At 37.9% G+C, this 22,958-nt stretch overlaps 1 protein-coding gene across 2 annotated transcripts in view; it reads right to left on the bottom strand.

Annotated features, from left to right (window-relative positions):
* Megf9 (multiple EGF like domains 9) overlaps positions 1–22,958 on the bottom strand; it is a 157,081-nt gene that overhangs the window by 5,109 nt on the left and 129,014 nt on the right. The window contains exons 3-5 of one of the 2 annotated variants that reach the window (XM_004662742.2): positions 22,407–22,546; positions 8,938–9,081; positions 1,791–2,060 (exon numbers count right to left, since the gene is read on the bottom strand). In XM_004662742.2, coding sequence (XP_004662799.2) covers positions 1,791–2,060; positions 8,938–9,081; positions 22,407–22,546 — 554 coding nt within the window. The remainder of the gene's footprint in view (positions 1–1,790; positions 2,061–8,937; positions 9,082–22,406; positions 22,547–22,958) is intronic. The other variant, XM_045154257.1, reaches the window with a different exon arrangement.

Here is a 22,958-nt window from a genome sequence, read left to right as displayed (position 1 = left end):
CTCTCTGGTATGTTTAATATGTATGTTGAAATATTAAAAAAATGGTAATGTTGTTTTACACTCCTCTTAACTTATGAATAGTAATAGGATTTCTAAAAAGGCAGCAAATATGTTACTACTGAGTTCTAAATCACTTGGTTAAAAGTAACAATCATTTAAACTAAGTAAGTCTAACTTGTCTGATGGCATTTCATAAGGTAAAATTCTCCTCAAAGGAGGTATAGGAAAAACTATTGCAAAAAAATAGAATTAAAATGCTCAAAGTTCATGTCAGCCAAGACAAAAATAAACAGCTTTCTTTTAATTCCATTTGTAGAATTTTTTTTGAGGTAGGGTTTCACTCTAGCTCAGGCTGACCTGAAATTCACTATGTAGTCTCAGGGTGGCCTCGAACTCACAGCAATGCTCCTACCTCTGCCTCCCAAGTGCTGGGATTAAAGACAGATGCCACCATGCCTGGCACCATTTTTAGAATTCTTTGTATATGTTATAGTAGCTGTTTCAGAGTTAAGGAACTATATTTTATACTTCCAATGACAGTGGAAGGATCAAAAACATTGGGTTCCAATAAGATCATGTTACTACAGATAAGTCAATCTTTTAAATTTTTAACCTTCTTCGTCTTTTTTTTTTTTTTTTTGAGGTAGGGTCTCATTGTAGCTCAGGCTGACCTAGAATTCACTATGTAATCTCAGGGTGGCCTTGAACTCATGGTGCTCCTCCTACCTCTGCCTCCTGAATGCTGGAACTAAAGGCATGCATCACCACACCTGGCTTTCATCTATTAATTTGAATGATAATGTCTATTTCACATAGTTCTTGCCAAGAATCCACTGAGCATTATCATAGTTCACATTTATGGAGCTTAGCTCATAATGGCACTCACTATTGTTATTATGCAGAACCACATTTAGTAACATTAATTATCTTAAAAAGAGGCAAAGTTAATATTCCTTATCTACTGATGAGGTAGACCTTTTGTATGGACAAAGCATGCCTCTCAAGTGGTCAAGACAGTGTTTCTAGTTGGTCATAGAATTAGATCTGAGTCTTTTAAATCTTAATTACACAATAGAGGGCAATCAACAAAATGACATAAAGATGCCATTGGCCACAGACCACCTGTGCCTCAGTGTAATGATTTGTGTGTGTTTAAATATCAAAGTAGTTTGTAGAAGAGCAGGGTCTAATCTCTGTGACCTAATAATCCCTGAATATTCCTAACCCATACTAAATTCATAATCCCTAATTTTTCTCTAAATCCTTACTGAACTTCTCTATAAGAAACATTCTGCCATACGAACAACTCTCTCTTTTACTAATCAAAAGGAACACTAACTATTTCTCCTACCACACATGGAGCAACTCAGACCCAAAGTTGGACCGATGGTAGAATGAACTCCAGCTTCCTAGCTGGAACTTCTAACCAGATTAGAGGTCCCTACTTGAAAAGATCTTTGATGATCACTGAAGTGATGAGAATAAAGGAAGCAAAGGATAAAAAAAAAAGATGGGACTTTTAAATTATATTAACATAAAAACAGGTGAAGGGAAAATGTGAGAACATTTCATCTCACTGTTGCACTGACTTTGTCTTGGTCCTCAGATTTCTGGAGTTGACTTTGGAGTATCAGGACAGAAGCAGGCCATTATCTTTAGGCCAATATCTATCAAAATTTATTTCCAGCAACTCCTGTGGGGTTGAAGGTTTTACAACGCTAAAGGAAGCTTCCTAAAATTGTCAATGCTAGCCTTAGACATTAAATTTGTAACCTTAGGTGGAGTTTTACCTTTCTTGATGCAATTTCCCTGGAGGTCTCGAACATAGCCTTCTAGGCAGTTCTCACACCAGAACCCAGTGGTGTTATGGAGGCAGCTGATGCACTCACCACTCTCGGGCTTGCAAATCTTTGGAGTTTTAACTGGGTCCACATGGCCATGGCATTCACACTGTGTGCAGATACTGTCAGAATTGTAATAGCCATTGTCACATTTATTGCAGTTCTGGCCTGTGTAGCCATCTTTACATTGGACACATGAAGGTTCCAACTCACCTACTTCTAAAATAGAAAAACAACAACAACAAAAATAACTTAGTAAGGTCCCCAACTACATTTAAAAGTACAATACAACTATTAGTCCTCAAATAGGTTTACAGACCCTCCCAACTATCTCCTCTTAATGCTAAGATGATCATCAAATGGAACTCATAATCTAGAGTTGACTTACTAATTTTCCATCTTATTGTAGGAGTGATAAGACTATCCAGAGAACCTATTCAGCTAGAGGGTCAAAGAAGTATTTCACAACAGGAGTATGAACAATAACAGTGGGTTGGCATTCATACAGTTTTAAAATTTTTTTTTAACACAACAGATTATATATTATGGTTCATACAAAAACTTCTTCTGTCTCCCTTCTACCTAAATGCTAATACTCTCATGGCTTCTTTTGCTTGTTTGTTTTGTGTAGTACTAGGGGTTGAATTCAAGGCCACTTCCATGCTAGGCATGTGCTTTACCACTAAGCTACATCCCCAGCCTAGACCTCTATTTTCTGTCTCCTTCACCTCTCACTCTACCCATTCTCCATGGGTGAGCTCATCCATGCACTCAATTGACAATGGCAAAATATGTATCTTCAGTCCATTTCTTTGTCTTAAATTCCAAACTGCATACATAGTGCATGTCTGTCTGGATCCACAAACATTTCAAGAGTAACATGAGTGATTGCCCTCAATATTTTCCCTAAATCCTGTCCTCCTTCAATGTTCCTTATATCCCAGTGAATGGTACCAACATCCACCCATTTACATAAGCCAAAAAGATAAGAACCATCTGTCAAGCCTGTCTCCCTGTCATACTTCATATCAATGATGCTTTATTAACATTTTCCAATCTACTGATGCCTCTTCCTTCCAATGTAGTGAACTTAGTTTAGGCCTTCCTCATCATGACCTAGATTACTAGGACTGCTTCCCAGTGGGCTTCTTTAATGCAGTGCACTCCACAGTCACTGTGATCTTCAAAGAGAATATGAGCAAGTTTACTACCTCTCAAGAGAAGTTGCTTTAATTCTAATGGATTCAGGATTAAGTGAAAATTTAGTAGGGCATCAGCACCATGCTCTGACCTTCACATACTTCTAGGTCTTCTTTCTCATCACATTTCACCACCCACTTTGGTTCAAACACATCAAATGGCTTAGGAGCACTCCCACAGGCTGCCTGCTTTCTACTCTCTAAAGGGTCATATGTACTACTTCCTTGGCATGCAACTTCCTCTTGATTCCCTACCTCTACTCACCTTGCAAATTCAAAGTGCAGGGATTAACTGATATTTCCTCTTCTCAGAAGCACAAAGGGTTGTTCTTGATTCCTTCTTTGGGTTACTGTTATTACTTGATTTAATTGTCTGCCTCTCCCATTAAACTATGAGCTACATTTTTACATCTTTATTCTCCAGGGCTTAGGATAGTACCCGATACAGTACAGTTCAGTAAATGTCTGTGAATTGTACAGTCTCACCTTACATTTTCGTCATATAATTTTAATTTGAGGTTCTCAATTAGGCTTGGTAAATGATTTTATAATAATAAAGAACTATAACTTTCTCTGCTAAGTTGATTAGTTATTTTCTTAGAATTTATTAATTACACTAACAGAATCATGGTAACTTCATTACAAAAGGATTGATGTAAAGTGGTCATAAAAGTGTGGGAGTTCATCACTGTATTTCTGATGCTCTTTATGAAAAGTAAATCCCTTTAGGCAATTTTAGTATTTCAACAACTTTATTTGGGATATTGAATAAAATTAAATCATTTAAAGTGCATACTTCAATGGTTTTTAGTATAGTCACGGAGTTGTACAACTGATAAAAATTTTAACTTACCATTTACAACCCCAGTTGATGGTATAACCTAAAGAAAGCCAATAAACTCTGACCCTCAGTTTTCCCTATTTCACATAAGGGTCTTAAATCAGAAACTCTCAATTACTTTTAGCAAAAAAAAGGTGACAAATGAGATGCAACAGTCTGGTTTTAATGTCCCATTCACTTCTCTATGAGTACATTTTGGATGTTCCAATCCTCACTTATCAAGGCACAGTTCAAATGGTGACTGCTCCATGAAGACTTTCCGTATAAGTTAGTAGGAAATTATCCTTCCCTTAAGCTCTTATAGCTCCATTTTACAAACCTAACAATTCTCTACCCTGAGTTGTTGTTAAACCCTTTCTACTCACTCAAAATATACAATTAGCTTAACTATACCTGGGGAATAGAGACTAATGATTAAAAATATAGACATTATTTCTACCCTTGTGGAACATCTAATCTTCAGAAAAGGCATATAAGAACAAAGGAGTTAAGTATATTACTTTTCTTAGGTATTATCTTTGCACAGAGGCTTCTACATTTAAAATTTATTATATAAAAGTAAAAGCAGCCAGTAATTCAGGAAGCAGTTTCAAAACACTATCAGAAGTCAGGTCCTATATTCAAAAGGAAAGTTATTCTAGATGAGCCAAGGAATAATGTGACTTAAGTTCTTTTTAATTTTATTTTACTTATTTATTATTGAGACAAGTTCTCATGTATTCAAGACTAGCTTCAAATCTATTAGGTAGCAATGGATGATTTTAAATTTCTGATACCCCTGCCTCTACCTCCTGAGTGTTAGGATTACATGTATGCACCACCACTGCCAATCTACATAGTGCTGGGGATCAAACCCGAGGCTTCATGCATGCTAGGCAGGCACTCTATCAACTAAACTACATCCCTAACCTTGTACTGCAACTTATATACTTATTTATATTTTCAATAAAGGTAGTAAATCTTAAAGTGTTTGACATTAATAACATGTCAATATTCTTACCGTGGAATTCTGATACTGTAGGTACAAGTTTAGGTATCAGTACATAACATTTTCATATTCCTGACTCAAAATAATAGTGTTCCTAATTAGCCTAAATGGTTAACATATACTTAAACATATAGTGATAAATAACAAAGTATGCTCCCTAAAAGTATCACTTCTTTCATGAAAACTTTCCTGACACCAGGTATGGTGGTGCAAGTCTTTAATCCCAGTACTATTGAGGCAGAGGTAGCAGGATCACCGAGAGTTCGAGGCCACCCTGAGACTATATAGTGAATTCCAGGTCAGACTGAGCTAGAGTGAAGCTCTACCTCGAAAAACCAAATAATAATAATAATAATAATAATAATAATAATAATCTTTCTTGACATTCAGTCCAGGGACAATGTTACAGCCTTCTTTTGTGCCTGATTATACTTTATAAATTCATTTTCTACTTTTAATACTTTGTGTGTTTTCCTCTCTATAACATAAAAGACTCCTTTAGAACATGCTACACATTTATTTTTTATGTCTTTGTATGCTTTGCCTACAAAGTAAGCATGAACAAGGTGCTTCAATACTACGAAAAGAAGAATGTACAAGTTCCTATTTCTAAGTATGGCAATTAATTTTGAAGGTGGTGCCAAATATTCCCTGTCTCTTGTCTTTCGCACTCTTATTTTGTTCCCTTCCATCCTTAAAGACATGGGCATGTATAAGCAATGGGGTACTGTGACTGTCTCTACAGTTCCAGAGACTGGATTGAAAAAGACATTGCAGGGCTGGAGAGATGGCTTAGCGGTTAAGCGCTTGCCTGTGAAGCCTAAGGACCCCGGTTCAAGGCTCCATCCCCCAGGACCCATATTAGCTAGATGCACAAGGGGCTGCACACATCCTGAGTTCGTTTGCAGTGGCTGGAGGCCACTGGCACGCCCATTCTCTCTCTCTCTCTCTCTCTCTCTCTGCCACTCTCAAATAAATGAATAAATAAAAATGATAAACAAAAAAAAATTAAAAAAAAGATAAAGATATCGCAGCTTCTATCTTGCTAATTCAATTGTAGGGGAAGCCAGCAGCCAGGTTGTAAGGGTATTTAGTATTTAGCTTGATGAACATCTCCACAAGATAAGTAACAGAAGCCTTTGTTTCTAGCAAGCCATGTGAGTCAGCCATCTCAAAAGCAGATTCTACAGTCCTGATTAAGGATTCAGACTACTGACTACAGTCTTAGCTAAGATCTCATAAGAAATCCCAAGTCAACATAAATTAAAAATTAAATAACTTGAACTTCACTTGAAATAAAATACCTTCATGCTAAAAAAAATCAAGAAAGTAAAAAATTAAATCATAGGACAGGAAAAATGTTTACAAATCATATATTTCTTTTCCCTTCTTATTTTAATTTTTATGTTTGTTTTTTCAAGGTATGGTTTTACTCTAGCCCTATTGACCTGGAATTCACTATGTAGTCTCAGGGCGGCCTCAAACTTATGGAGATCCTCCTACTTCTGCCTCCTAAGTGATCTGATTAAAGGCGTGCACCACCATGCCTAGCCTATATTTCTTTCTTTCTTTTTTTTTTTTTTTTTTTTTGTGGTTTTTCAAGGTAGAGTCTCACTCTGGTCCAGGCTGACCTGGAATTAACTCTGTAGTCTCAGGGTAGCCTTGAATTCATGGCGATCCTCCTACCTCTGCCTCCCGAGTGCTGGGATTAAAGGCGTGTGCCACCACACCCGGCATAATATTTCTTTAAACTTTACTTTTTTACAGTGCTGAGGATCAGCCTCAGGGTCTTATACTTGTTAGGCAAAAACTCTACCTTGACCTATTCCCCGACGCAAATCACATATCTGGAGCTGGAGAGATGGCTCAGTGGTTAAAGAACTTGCTTCCAAAGCTGGTTGGCTCAGGTTCAAATCCCCAGTACCCATGTAGAGCCAGATGTGCAAAGTGGTGTATGCATAGAGTTCATTTGCAGTGTCACGTGAAGTGCCAATACTCTCTTTCCCTTCCTTTCTGTCTCTCCCTTCCTGCCTCTCTCCACCCCTCTTGCAAATAAATAATAAATAAAATATTTTTAAATCACATATCTGATAAATTATTTACATCTACAACTCTTTTCAGTCGATGATAAAAAGATAAATGCAATTTTAAGATGAGCAAAAGACCTACATAGATATTTCCTCTGAGGAATAAAAAAATGGCCAATAAGCATATATTTAGCTATCACATTCAGGCAAATTTAAATCATAATGCAACTTCACACCCACTAGGATGGCTATAATTATAAAAAGACAGGTAAGTGTTGGTAAAACTGTAGACAATTTAGAACCCTTAAACAATGTTGGTGAAAATGATGATGTAAAATAGTATACTCATTTTGGAAAATAATCTGATATTTCCTCACAGTATTAAACAAGGTTGATATATGACTCACCAATTCCACTCCTACGTTTGTACCCAAGATAAATGAAAACATGTGTACAAACAACAATATTAATAGAATTGTTTATAGCTGCACTGATTTGTAATACATAAGAAGTGTTAACTCAAAATCTATCAACTCATGAATAAATTAAATGAGCTATCTATACTGTGGAATATTATTTAACAATAAATGTATGTATTGCTGCTACATATTACAGTATGGACAAACTTCAAAAATATGCTACATGAAAGAAAAATCATGCCCATAATTATAGGAAGTGTTCAGAGAAGTCAAATCCATACAAACTAAAAGGTGAGTGGTTACATAAGGCTGAAAGAAATGGGAGTAATCGTTGAGGGCTGGAGAGATGGCTTAGCGGTTAAGCGCTTGCCTGTGAAGCCTAAGGACCCTGGTTCGAGGCTCAATTCCCCAGGACCCACTTTAGCCAGATGCACAAGGGGGCACACACATCTGGAGTTTGTTTGCAGTGGCTGGAGGCCCTGGCGCGCCCATTCTCTCTCTCTTTCTCTCTCTGTCGCTCTCAAATAAATAAAAATTAAAAAAAAAAGAAAAGAAAAAGAAATGGGAGTAATCACAATGGCTAGAGGGTTGTTTTCTGAGATTTTTAATGTGGAGAAATTATGAAACTATTCCAAAGTTGACTGTGATGATGGATGTACAATGTTGTAAATATATAGTAAAAAGCACCGATTGTGCATTTAAAATAAATTGTAAGTAATACTATTTAAAAAGGAGGGAAGAAAGAGATGAAGAACCAAATCAGGATTCTCCACTAAGTTGCTTCCAAATTCCTAATGGAAAAAAGTAAAAATATGGGCTAGAGGAATGGATTAGCAGTTAAGGCATTTGCCTGCAAAGCCAAAGGACCCAGGTTCTATTCCCTAGGACTCACATTAGCCAGATGCACAAGGGGGAACACGCATCTGGAGTTCGTTGCAGTGGCTGGAGGCCCTGGTGCGCCGATTCTCATTCTCTCTATCTATCACCCTCTTTCTCCATCAAATAAATAAATAAAAATACAGAAAAAAAGCTTTTAAAAAAGCGAAAATATAAGTGCTTGTTATTTTAACTCACTATAATTGAGATAATCAGTTATGCAGCAACTGATAACTAATATGTTAAGAATAAATGAGAATTAAAAGTATTTGTAAAGCACTATATAGCCACAATTAGTTAGCATTGTTTATTATTGTTGCTGTTGTTGTTTTGAGAGAGAGTCTCATGTAGCCCAGCCTCTCCTCAAGTTATGTAGGCAAAGATAACCTTGAACTCCTGATCCTCTTTTCTTTCTCCCAAGTGCTGAGACTACAGGCACGCACTGCATCATGCCTGGCTATATTATTAAGTACTTTAGAAAGCTAATTATTGGGGGCTACCATGAAATAGTTGAGCAAGTTTGCTCAGTTTTAACATTCCTGCATTAACTTACTGTTGGTTTTTAGACATGAAGTTCCATTTCATGTATATATTTGGAGTTTTTGGTAAATTCATAGAAGAAAGATATCCACTGTTTTCATAATTCACCTATAATACCATAACTTGATTAATCAATGCAATTTATAATACTGATAAAGTATTTACTGATTTCCCCTCTAAAGTAAAGATTTAGAAGATGGCCTTACGGGTGATGCAATTGCCAGTAGATGTCACTGCTGAACAAGGGCAGCGAAGACATTCTCTAGTGGCATTAGGACTCTGGTAAAATCCGTCTTTGCATTCTTCACAGTGGTCCCCTTTGCTATTTTCCTGGCAGTTTAAACAAGCACCTAAAAGAAGCAGATTGTTTTTAAAGTTAACGATTTACTCTGAAAGCCCAGTAACTTTAAAAAAATCATACCTTCAACAAAGTCACTGTAAAAGTAACCAGGAAAAGTATTAGTGATGGGATCCCATTTTTCTTTAACACTAACCATGTCTACCAGTTCAATGTTCCCCCACTGTTGCAGTCAGATTCACATTGTTGGCAGAAAACATCCTATCAAGAGCAGTTTATGGGTATAAAAGGGATTATTTTGGTTTACAGACTTGAGGGGAAGCTCCATGATGGCAGGGGAAAACGATGGCATGGGCATAGGGTGGACATCACCTCCTGGCCAACATCAGATGGACAACAGAAACAGGACAGTGTGCCAAACAGTGGCAAGAGAAAGCTGGCTATAACACTCATAAACCTACCCCCAACAATATACTGCCTCCAGGAGGGTTTAATTCCCAAACTGTCATCAGCTGGGGACATGGCATTCAGAATACCTAAGTTTATGGTGAACAACTGAATCAAACCACCACACCAACTAAGGAAAGGCTGGTAGAATAACAATAGATCCTGGTTAGTTGATTGACTACATATTACAAACAGACAAAATGTGTGTAAAAAATAAATCTAAGTATCTATTAATAGAAGAATAAATTATGGTAGTTCCATATTTTAGATTCTGTAGTTAAACAAATGTACTAAACCTATATACATGAGCATGAAAACATCTTAATACAATTAGTTGAAAAAGCAAGCTGAAGAATGCCACATACAGAAGAAAATTTATTTTGAAATGTATAAAAACCACAGTAAGCAATATTAAGCAAATGGGCACATAAGAAATTAAATCAAATTGATGAATAAATACATAGTAGATATTTAAATGTGGAAAGGGGTAGAAAATGGAACTAAGGAGAAAACAAAGCTCTAACCCCTTTTGAAATTTTCTACATCAAGTATATAACCATATACATATGGATAAATATGAAGCAAAATATCACACTACTAGTATTTATTAAATCTGTATGTGGGTACATATGCATTTGTTATATTATTTTTCACATGTTTTTATATTTAACTTTTCAAAGTAAAAATTTAGAAATTAATAAAGTAAAAATGAAGGAAGCAAAGTTATGTGGTTTGCACACCACCCCTCTGGCTTTTCCTGAGGATGTCTATAGACACTGAAGCTGTGTAACATCTGCAAGCAAGCCTGGGGGAGTAAGAGCACATATAATCCACATGCTTTCTTTTGTGGCCTCAGAGACTCAAAGGGACCATTCCAACTATGACTACATAAATAAGTGACTAAGTCTACACATTCATCTAGGAATATGATAAAATTTTATAGGAGGAGCTAAAAATTTTAATGATAACATTACCCATAAAGTCTTATGTTCTTTACTACTGAAATGTTTACACAAAATGTAGAGAGAATGAGACTGAAAGAAAATGATCTTACAAATAGAGTAACATGTAAAAACCAAAAGAATGAAAATGCTACTAATATATGAGTTTAATTTCAATTCTTAAGTGATTATAGCAAATTCTTTCAAATTTCAAGAATTTACTGTGATAGGCACCTTAAAAGTTTATCAGAATACTTAACTTTGATTTAAATCAAGCTTGCATGTAAATATCATCTATTTTTTATTTTTTTTAAATTTTTTTGTTCATTTTTATTTATTTATTTGAGAGTGACAGAGAGAGAAAGAGGCAGATAGAGAGAGAGAGTGAGTGAGAATGGGCACGCCAGGGCTTCTAGCCACTGCAAATGAACTCCAGATGCATGCCCCCCCTTGTGTATCTGGCTAACGTGGGTCCTGGAGAATCAAGCCTCAAACCAGGGTCCTAGGCTTCACAGGCAAGCACTTAACCACCAAGCCATCTCTCCAGCCCTCATCTGTTTTTTTTTTTAAAAAATATTTAAAATTTTATTTGCTTATTAGAGAGAGAGAAAGAAAGAATGAGCATGCAAGGGCCTCTAGCCACTGCAAACGAACTCCAGACACATGTGCCACCTTGTGTGTCTGCCTTTACATGGGTAATGGGGAATTGAACCTGGGCCCTTAGGTTTCTCAGGCAAGTGCCTTGGCTGGTAAGTCTCTCTAAGTATCATCTCTTTAAATCATGTAGTTTTTATTTTGTTACTACTGCAACTGAGACAGAGTCTCATGTAGCTCAGACAGGCCTCAAATTTACTATGCAGCCAAGGCTGGCCTTGAACTTCAGATCCTCCTGCATCTACCTCCTAAATGCTAGGGTTACAGGCATGTATCACCACAACTGAATAAAATCACATAATTTTTAAAGACCTGGAAGAGTTAAATATATATTTATATTTATTTGTGTGTATGTGTTCAAGGTAGGGTCTCACTGTAGCCCAGGCTGACCTAGAACTTACTACTGAAGACCTAGGGTAGCCTCAAACTCACAACAATCCTCCGACCTCTGACTCCTAAATGCTGGGATTAAAGGCATGCACCCCCATGCCCAGCTTGATATTTTTGTTACACTATATAAAGTAGTATATACTCATACAATGATAACAGTTGTGGTACTAGTTTCTTTCCAGATCTTATATCCTGATTTCTCTAGCTGTGTAATTGGTGACAATAAAAGTTAGCTTAAAATTATACAAAGTTGTAATTTAGGTTATAAAAGTAAAACAATCTTAAATATCAAAGTGTTCCATATTTGGAAAAGACAAAACCTGGATGTTCTATCTGTAAAATCTGGCTGGCTGCTCTGACTCTCTTACAAATGCTCAATGGAAAGAATCTTTAAGAGAAGGTCTAAAGTTTAACATAATACCTCAAAAAAGCCAACAGGTTTGTAACAGAATTAGGATGTGTGAGATAAGAGACAGCCTAATAATTAATAATAAACCCCCTGTGCATGGTGTGAGAAGAAAAGCTCATGTTGCTTTTCTTTTCTTTTTCTAGCTCAGGTTAACCTGGAATTCACTATGTCATCTCAGGGTGTCCTCAAATTCATGGCAATTCTCCTACCTCTGCCTCCTGAATGCTGGGATTAAAGGTGTACGAAAGCACACCGGCTTTCATGTTGCTATTCTTATTAAAAATGCTGGTGTATGCATGCTTTGCTACTCTAATACTACTGGGCCTAACTACATGTCTATTAATCTAGAGCTTTTGACTATTCTAGATTAAGAACCCAAACCTTTGAGACTATTTGGTAGGATAAAATATGTTCTCTTTATGTCTCACTTTTCTCATCTGGAAATTATGAAAGCTGAACTAGATGGGTTTTAGTTTCCTTTAAATATAAAATTTGAAGAAGATCTTGCTCTCTCTCCCCCTCTTTTTTTTTTATTTTTTTATTTTTTTTTATTTTTCAAGGTAGGGTCTTGCTCTAGCCCAGACTGACCTGGAATTTACTAGGTAGTCCCAGGGTGGCCTCAAACTCACAGTGATCCTCCTAGCTCTGCCTCTCAAGTGCTGGGATTAAAAGCATGTGCCACTACACCTGGCTTGATATTTCTTTTATAGTAAATGATATATAAAACCTAGGTAGTTGGGCTGGAGAGATGGCTTAGCAGTTAAGCGCTTGCCTGTGAAGCCTAAGGACCCCAGTTTGAGGCTCGGTTCCCCAGGACCCACGTTAGCCAGATGCACAAGGGGGCGCATGTGTCTGGAGTTCATTTGCAGTGGCTGGAAGCCCTGGTGCACCCATTCTCTCTCTCTCTCTCTCTCTTTTCCTCTCTGTCACTCTCAAACAAATTAAAAAAATAAAAAATAAAATAAAATAAACAACCTAGGTGGTTTAATCATTTATAAGTGGAAATGTTTGCTCATCTGAAATTTCCTTTTATAAAATTCAGGTTGTATTTTTAGTGATGCAACTCATAAAAAAGCACAGTCAGTTTACATAGTGAAAAATGTCTAGACTTAGTTCAGACACCTTGCCTATATACTCAGGACTTGGTGGAAGAACACTTACAAATTAACACTGTAGCATTACAACTGGCGCTGACTACTTGTGTGATATTTAATGAGCTATCTATCTTGTTTCTTTTGTAACAAACTATTAAGCTGGTTGTAAATCAGGTGGTTTAATATTGTTCATTATGCTTTGTGTATAATCCCTTCAAACAACAGCACTATCTTAAAATGTTCTCCTTGCTGGGCAAAGATTGGAATAATAACAATAATGATGATGATAATAATAATATAATTGTTCCTTAAGATGATATCATATTTCCTGGGTAAGTATTTCAAAAATACAATATGGTAATATAAAAATTAACTGGTCAGAAAAAGGAATATAAGATATTTTTCCAACTAAATTCCTAGACAGAACCTTGACAACATAAATTGTCACCTGTCAAAATCCTATTCCCGAGCTAGAGAGATGGCTTAGTGGTTAAGGTACTTGCTTGCAAAGCCTAAGGACTCAGGTTTGATTCCCTAGTATCCAAGTAAGTCAGATGCACAAGGTGGCACATGCATATGGAGTTTGTTTGCAGTGGCTAGAGGCCCTGGCATGCCCATTTTCTTTCTCCCAAATAAATCACTGAATAAATAAAATAAAAATTAAAAAATTTTAAAAGCCTTTCCTATTTACATATTTATTTTGCCATTTCACAGTATGCATGAAAATACAGAGAAAAAGTCTGACTCTCTCTGTATAATAGAGGCAACTTTAACCTGTCATACTGAAAGAAAGCCAGAATGAAGCCAGTGTGAATACGTGAGAGTAACAGAGACTAATTTTAGACAGGAAAATGGGGTCCAAAACAATAAAATTAAGCATACAATGTAAAGACATCTAAATCCTATTCCAGGGGAGATGGGAAGCTATTGCAGGACTTAAGTATGAGAATGCTGCAATTAGGTTTTATATTTTTTTAAAGTTGTTACATGAAGACTAGACTGTGGTGAGATAGGGGCCTGATAAGAAAACAGGCAGAAGGCACAAAGACCAGATGAGGAAATGTCAAAGTTGTATAAAGAGATGCTAGTGGCTCAGACAAGGATTCAAGATCAATGGTTATATTCAGAACATGTTTTGAAGCTAACAGAATTTGCCTATTTGCTGTAAGAAAGAGAAAGGAATCAAATGTGGTTCCTAGGTTTTAGAACTGAGCAAAGGGATGAAAAGAGTGAACAAAGAACACTAGGAGTAGAGAACATTTAGGATTATAATGCTAAAGCATTCAAGTGAAGTCGTCTGTTGGATATCTGACTGTAGAAATCAAAGGAGACATATAAATATGATAATAGGCACATGTCCACATAACCTTTAAATTAAATCCAGGGGAATGAATGAGATCACTTAGGAAGAAAGTATAAATGGAGATGACAAACTTCTTGAGCTCTGAGGCACACCAGTGTAAAGCTGATCTGAGGAAGATCTAGCAGAGCTGATGAGAAGGAAAGGATATGTTGTGAAGAAAGAAAATCAAGAAAGTATGATATCCTGAAGTTACTGAGGAGAAAAGAAGCACACATCTGAGTCAGGCAGCTCAGGCCAAGTTATTCACCAGGGACACTGCAAAGACATGTAAGAACTCTTGAGTTCTCTCTCAAAAAGAAGCCTGCTATCTGAAGACAAGGTTCAAAGTTGAAAACTAATAGGTCCTCCCCACCTCCATTTTAAGGGAAATATGTTCAAGATTCTAAATATGCTTCCTTGAAATCTTTCCATATTTATAAGTTTGGGTTTGATTATTGCAATAGTCTAATTATATGGCACATGTCATTTTATATACTGCTTCTTTCACATTCTCATGTATTTTCATATCATTCTTGAGGGCATTTTAATGATAACAAACTAACAGCTACTATTTACTGATTGCTAATAATGATCAAAGCACTATATTGGGACTGTACAAATGTATTGCATTTAATCTTTATAGCAACCTATTGGGCAGTTGCTATTAATACCCCAAATTTGCAGATGATGAAACAGATTAATTTATCTAAGATAAAGTCAAGATTTGATTTTCTGTGTTCTTAACCATGTATTGTCTAGACAGCAGTATTGGCTTATTTATTATATAAATTGGAACATCTAATTTTTTTAGATCATTACTACTCTGGTGAGCATGAATTTAGAATTACTTTCTGAAAGCAGAATTTCTGGATCAAATATTTAAGAGGCAATGATATACATTGTCAAATTTCTTCACATAATTTTTCTCCATATATTTTACCACAAAAAAGGGGGGGGGGAATCTTTGAAAGTATTCAAACTCAAACAAAAGTTACAGAGACCAGAGGAGGGGCTGGGAATGACTGTGAAAACACACAAAATGGCCACCAGGGGGCAAGCGTACCACAGCACTGTTGAAAAAAAATCTTACTTGATAAAAGACTATATAAACTTCTAGGTTAAATAAAGGGCTATACTCCTTCATGTTGGACTCTACTTTCATTTTATTTTCATATGGGCAAACCATTGATTTTTCTTGCTACAACACACTTTCAGAAATCCTAATCATTTAAAGGATTTCTTTTGCCTTAAACTATCTCCAGAGTACACACAGGGTAGCACTTACATAATAGCAAAAAAAGCTGCCCCACCACTGCAAAAAAAAAAAAAATAAATAATAACAACAACAACAACAACAACAACTAAAAGGACCCCCAATGAAGCCTAACCTTAAAGAATTTTGGCTCTGCTTAGGAGTGTAGCACATGTTCTTGTCTGGCTAAATGCACTTATTATGTCCACCAAACTTCCCTGTAATCACTACACTTAATGTTTATACCCATATATTAATGCTACTCTCACTTTTGGTTAGAGAAGCTTCTCTGTTCAGATGGCAGTGACCAGTGGGATGACCCAAAAGGCAACATAGTGCTGAGAAGTGACAGAGGAGTGTTCAGCACTGAAACATCTCTATTACACCCTCCAAGGCTCAGGGTGCATTGTGGAAGAGATGGTGGAAAGAATGTAAGAGCCAAAGGAAGGGTACCACTCCTTACAATGCAACTGTAAAGACATAAATTGGCCTCAATATACATGACCTTGTAGTGCCTACCTTCACAAGACCCTCATAATAGGAGGAAAAGATGACATCAAAATAAAAGAGAGAATAACAGAGAAAGAGAAGGGATATGAGGGAGTGTGGATCTATGATGGGGAAAGTGGGAGAGGGGAGGGAATTATGCATTATTGTCTGTAAGAATGGAAGTTGTCAATAAAAACATAAAATAAAATAAAAAATTTTGGCTTTGGCCTGTAACTGCCAGTACCAGGAATCAGTGCTACCCACATTGAGGTATTGATTGGAAAGACCTACAGGGACTGCAAAACATGACAGGCTTTTTTTTTTAATTTTAATTTTTATTTATTTGAGAGCGACAGAGAGAGTGAGAGAGAGAAAGAGGCACATAGAGAGAGAGAGAGAATGGGCGCGCCAGGGCTTCCAGCCACTGCAAACGAACTCCAGACGCGTGCGCCCCCTTGTGCATCTGGCTAACGTGGGACCTGGGGAACCAAGCCTCAAACCGGGGTCCTTAGGCTTCACAGGCAAGCGCTTAACCGCTAAGCCTTCTCTCCAGCCCCATGACAGGCTATTGTCAAAGCACTTGATTACCTGTCTAAGGTAAAAGGTTAGACCCTATTGTTGAAGGCACCATAAGCTACCAGAAGAGAGACAGCCTCCAGACAGCCTGTCTAGTGCTAGAAAGTGCTACATGAGCTACTGGGAAAGTGGCTAACGATGGTGTGAGCAAGCAGGGGTCTAAGCTACTCAGAAGCAACCAGTCTGACAAGAAGTACACACCAGTGCAATGGTGGAACACAACCTTGGTGGGTAACCAATGGCTTTCTGATTGATTAAGACATCTGCTCAGTGGAAAAGAACCCAAATCTGGAACTAGGGACCAGGTCAGAATCCTACAGAAACAAAGATTATGCTCTCCAATGTTAGAAGTTCCTACTTCCTATTGGAGAATTTGTTTTACTTTTTCAGAAGGTAGTGAGACCTGAGGAGATTAACCACCCTTCACGTCTCAGTCAAAACCCAGGGGAAACCACAGAGGAGTTGGGGAGAGAAGCAAGAGTGCTGTTTGGAAGGTAAGCCTGACAAGCAGCACCAGGAAGACAGATGATGAGCATACTCAACACCTACCAAAACAGAAATCCAGAGGCTCCTAAGAGCTCATTACTGAAGTAGATTTAAAACACACCCACCAAGGCTCAGGGAATTTTGTAGAAGAGGGGGCGGAAAGATTGTAAGAGCCTCAAGTTGGGATGTCATGGACAGAGGCACTGCCTCTCCCCAATAACTGACTGCTGCTCTCACAATGATAATCTACAACCCCATGGGTAATACCAGCAACCCCACTGAGGTGGACCCCTCAGGAGTGAGGGCAGGGAGGAGGAAAAAGATAATACCAACATATGATGTATCCATAAAAAGTATGTTCTTTTTGGTTTTTGTTTTGTTTTTAGATTTTTGAGGTAGGGTCTTGCTCTAGCCCAGGCTGACCTGGAATTCACTATGTAGTCTCAGGGTGTCCTCAAACTCCCAACAACCTTCCTATCTCTTCCTCCTGAGCGCTGGAATTAAAAGCATGCGCCAACACACCCAGCTTTCAAAGTATGTTCTTTTTTTGTTGTTGTTGTTTTTCTTTTTCAAGGTAGGGTCTCACTCTGGTCCAGGCTGACCTGGAATTAACTATGTAGTCTCAGGGTGGCCTTGAACTCTTGGCAATCCTCCTACCTCTGCCTCCTGAGGGCTGGGATTAAAGGTGTGAGCTACCACGACCAGCTTCAAAGTATGTTCTTAATAAAAATAATAATAACAAATAAGCAAAGTAAGAAGAAAAAAAAGAACCACCAATGTACATGGCTTTCTGGAACTGTAAGAGATCTAGGGAGCAACATAAACTGGTTCAGTGCAAAAAACATTCCTTTCATTATCCAACATTGAACCTTGCCTTTTCTTGTATGCTTTTCCATGTATTTGTTCATTTATTCAACAAACCTCTTGAGTGCTCACCATATGGCAACATCTGTGCTAGAAATTGTATGAACAGTGGTGAACAAGCCTGATTATTCCTGCCCTTATGGAACTTAGAATGTACTCATAACTACAAATAAATATATATTATAAATTGTGTCAAGGAGTATAAATGCAAATGTATATAAGAATATGTAATGGAGTTTTCCCTTCATATATAACATCAAGAGTGCTTTCTAATGAAGTGACCTTTAGTTGAAGATCTAGAATAAGAATGCCTTGCTAGGGCCAAAGGGCTGAGGTATGGGTGGAGCTGGGTTAGAAAGAATATTCTAGGCAGAAGAAAGATTGCATCAGAACCACTGAACAAGGACACATAGTTGGTTTTAGAAACAGAAGTCACTGTGCCTGGACCAGAAATAATAAAGAGAAGGATCAGCACACAGTATAACATGCAACTAGGCAAGGAACCAGAACACATAAAGAAAAAAAAAAAACCATACAGTTTCTCTCACTTATTTTCTTTATATACATTTTACCAGAGTAGAGAATTAGAATAAAGAATAGGCTTTCAACTAGATAGTAAGATCCTATTACTGAAGACTTCACATGCTAGGGCTTCAGGTCACTGAGAATCAAGCGGGAGCTGAGCTGGACCTCCTCCCTATTCACTAGCTGTCAGGATGCTGGAAAGAGCTATATAGCCAGTTGGGGGAGAAAAGTCATCAACGGTGTTAACCACAGTGTACCCTGTCAGTTTTACAGCTGGCCAGCCATGCCAAATATACCAACTGGTGCAATGGTGGCATGTCTGTTATGGGGAAAAATAACTGCTGTCTGGACTTGAGGCCTACTCCAGGGAAATGAATTCCTGCCTGGTAGTGAAAATTTAATCCAAAGCTTCTGACTGGGGAGGTCATAAGCCCTAGGGGGGAAACTACTACTGTTGTCTGGCTAAATGAATATATTATGGCCATAAACTGTCCTATAAACATTTTATGACCACATATTAATGCTACTCTAATTTTTGGTTCTCTTTTCAGGTATCACTGACCACTGGGGTGGCTCAAAACTCACCAAAGTGCTGAGAAAAAGTGACAGTGGAGTGTTCAACAACAAGTGAGACATCTCTATCACACCCACCAAGGGTCAAAGAACATTGTGGAAGTGTGCGGGGTGTGGTGGTGCATGCCTTTAATCCCAGCATTCAGGAGGCAGAGGTAGGAGGACTGTTATGAGTTCAAGGCCCCCATGAGATTACATAATGAATTCCAGGTCAGCCTGAGCTAGAGTAAACAAACAAAAAAACATCATGGAAGAGGTGGCAGAAAGAATGTAAGAGCCAAAGAAAGGGGAGGTGTATTCTGCAATACAGTCTTCCAGACAGAAAGTAGCTGTGGTATTCAAGACTTCACATCGGTTGACGCTACCTACACAAGACCTGCATAATTGGGGTGAGGAGAGAATGACAGCACCAAAATAAAGACTAGTTGGAAAGAATAAGGGATTCAGTGGAGGAGGGATTTGAGAAGTATGGCTAAAGAGAGGGTGGCAGAAGGGTATTATGATCATGGCATATCACCGATATGTAGGGGGCTGGCAGTAAAAAGGTTTAAAAAAACAGAATAAGTTTTTAGTGTAGATTTTTCCAGGGTACTTTTCAATTTCAAACATTCTGCCATTCTGTTATTATAAGAACATTTGTAGGGCTGGAGGGATGGCTTAGCAGTTAAGGCATTTATCTGCAAAGCCAAAGGACCCAAGTTCGATTCCCCAGGACCCACGTAAGCCAGATGTACAAGGGGGTACACGCATCTGGAATTTGTTTGCAGTGGCTGAAGCCCTGGTATGCCCATTCTCTCTCTCTTTCTCTCTCATTCTCTGTCAAATAAATAAATAAAATATTTTTTTTAATTTTTTATTTATTTATTTGAGAGCGACAGACACAGAGAGAAAGACAGATAGAGGGGGAGAGAGAGAATGGGCGCGCCAGGGCTTCCAGCCTCTGCAAACGAACTCCAGACGCATGCGCCCCTTGTGCATCTGGCTAACGTGGGACCTCGGGAACCGAGCCTCGAACCGGGGTCCTTAGGCTTCACAGGCAAGCGCTTAACCGCTAAGCCATCTCTCCAGCCCAAATAAAATATTTTTTAAAAACACATTTGTACTTATCAAACTAGTGTGTCTTGAATTTTTTGTTGGTGTTACAAAGTCTTCAAGGGAGTTCCTCAAATCAAGTTTAGGAGAATTTTAGATCAGAAGTTGGTTGTCTTCAGTTTTTAACAATTTGACTAAGTTTGACTAACTGTGGTTTTCATTGTTTTTATACTGGTTGAGTTTGCTGAGCTTTCTGAATCTGTGGTTTGATATTTTTTTTTTAATCAGCCTGGAAAATTCCTAGCCATTAACTTTCTGGGTCTCCCATTACACTTATGTCAGACCTTTTGGCTGTGTCCCACATGTCTTTCCTGCTTTGTTCTGGCCATCATGTTTTCTCTAAATGCTTCACTTGAAATTTCTTTTTTTAGAGGTAGACTCTCATTCTAACCCAAGATGATCTAGAACTCATTCTACAGCCCAGGCCAGCTTCAAATTCACAGCAATCCCCCTATCTCAATGTCTTGAATGCTGGGATTAAAGATGTGAGCCACCATGCCTAATTTCCACTTTAACTATTTTTAATTGCACTGTCTACTAACCTTGTCTTCACTGGGTTCAATCTGCTGTCAAACCCATGCACCAAGTTATCAAGTTCAGATATACTTTTCAGTTCTGGATTGCCCCCTTTTTGGGGGGGTCTCACTCTAGTGCAGATTGACCTGGAATTCACTATGTAGTCCCAGGGTTTCCTCAAACTCATGGTAATCCTCCTACTTCTGCCTCCCAAATGCCACCATGCCTGATCCCATTTCTTTCATTTTTTTAGAGTGCCATTCTCTATAGAAGTTTTACCTTTTCACCCACTTTGTCTGATTTGCCCCTTCACAACAATTTCAGTTATTTTAAGGTCTTTATATGCTAACTCTAACACGTGTATTACTTGTTGTGCTGCATCCATTTCTTTTTATTGTTGGTCATATTTTCTTCTCTCTGCATTCTCTGGTATTTTTCACTGCATGCCAGGCAGTACATGAAAGACCTAGAGAGAATCTTCTTTTCCTCTACATGGAAGATGTGATGAAAAGCTCATGTCAATCCAATCAGTCACTGAGATGAGTTGCAACCAGAGTGCAATTTTAAGTATTAGCCAAGTCACCTCTGGTTTATTGCTATTCTTGGTATGACCATTTAAGAATCTGGCAGACTTGTCTCCTCAGCCCTGGTAGACTGTGAGATATTCAGTATTGGCTGTTAGTGGTTTGAGTGTTAGGGCTTATTCCACACGTCCTCCGAATCTGGCAGCACCTTTAGAAAGAGGAGGCTGTATGCTGTATGCTTCTCTCTCTGAAAGAAGCACGGACCCTTTCTGGAGCAGCCTCACACTTCTTGCATAGTCAACTATGGGAAAACTGGCCTTGTCTTTAGGGTCCTCTAGCTAACAAGTACCATGCAAGCTCCAGATGATATTCAAAAGCTCTACCTCTAGAAGAAATCTTTTGCTAGGGCCAAGCCTATATCTTAACCTGTATTTAATATCAGCAAATGCCCTCTGGGGAAAAAGTATCTGTTGTGAGTATCCAGCTTGACTGGAATGCAGTCATCTAAAGCTGAAACTCCAGGACTATGCCTGAGTAACTGTACTGTATTATCTTGCATAGTTTTCCTACATACCTCAAATACACAAAAATTACAGTGGCAAATGGAGCCTTACGACTGGAATGTGTGCCATTTGTACCAGGACCATGCTTGATGCCTTTGATGTTAGCATGAGATAAGCTAGATACTTTCTGGCTTTGAAGAAAGCCACTTTTGTCTTGAACACCATATAAGCCTTTACTTTCTGACCCAAGTTGTGAGTACCAACAAATCTGACTACCACTTTTTACCATATTTCTGTCAGTAAGTCCCCAATAAATCACCTTCTGCCATAGTGGATCTGACTCTTTGGTATCATGATGCCTGGCGATCAGGTCTTTCACACTGGATTTTCCCCAGGATCATCAGTTTACTTGGAAGAGTTCTAAAGAACTTGACTTTTTTTTTTTTTTTTTTTTTTTGCATTTTAGCTTGTGCTATTCTCCATACTCCCAAAGCTCTCCAATTGAAATTAGTTTTTTAAATTTATGTATCATCTTTAAGTTGTTGTAAAAGGAGGTTAACTTGCTATATGCCCTATGACATTTTACTTATAAGAGAATGGCTTTATAAACTATTTGAGAAGAATCAATACATTACTGAGAAACTTCAAAATGAAAGGAATAACACAATCATTCTGTGACAAAATTAAGGAAACTGTGTACCTGTGAGAGCATCACAACTGAAAGACCGATTATTGCATTGGCAGGGCAAGCAGCCATTCTTACTAAAGCCATAATATCCATCTTGGCATTGGTTACACGTAGCGCCGATGACACCCACTTTGCAATGGCAAGTCCCAGAACTGTAAATGAAAGCAAAAACAATGAATAAAAATAAAAAAATTTGAAAGCTTTACTTCCCAACACCCCATGTAGATGACCTTAATGTAGCAAAGAGTTTCAACTAGATTTTAGTTACTAGAAGTATGAGTGATTTTTCAAATTTTTTTCTGTTTGTTTTTATATTTGTCTCCTTGACACATGGTCTCACTTTGTAGCCCAGTGTGGTCTGGAACGTACAGTGTAGCCTTAGGCAGACTTAAAACTTGCTGTGTATGTAGCTATGTAGCCCAGGATGGCCTGAAACTTGCCATCCTCTTACCTCAGCCTCCTGAAGTAGAAAACTTCATAGCAGTACAATAATAAAACTACTAATAATAACAGTAACAATTTATTAAAGTTTAATCCTCTGTGCTTGGATAGTTTAAATATGTG

Source organism: Jaculus jaculus, chromosome 1, assembly GCF_020740685.1.
Source record: "Jaculus jaculus isolate mJacJac1 chromosome 1, mJacJac1.mat.Y.cur, whole genome shotgun sequence".
NCBI classification, from domain to species: Eukaryota; Metazoa; Chordata; class Mammalia; order Rodentia; family Dipodidae; genus Jaculus; species Jaculus jaculus.
Note: the sequence above shows the minus strand (reverse complement) of the source record. Positions and strands in the feature narration are given on the sequence as shown.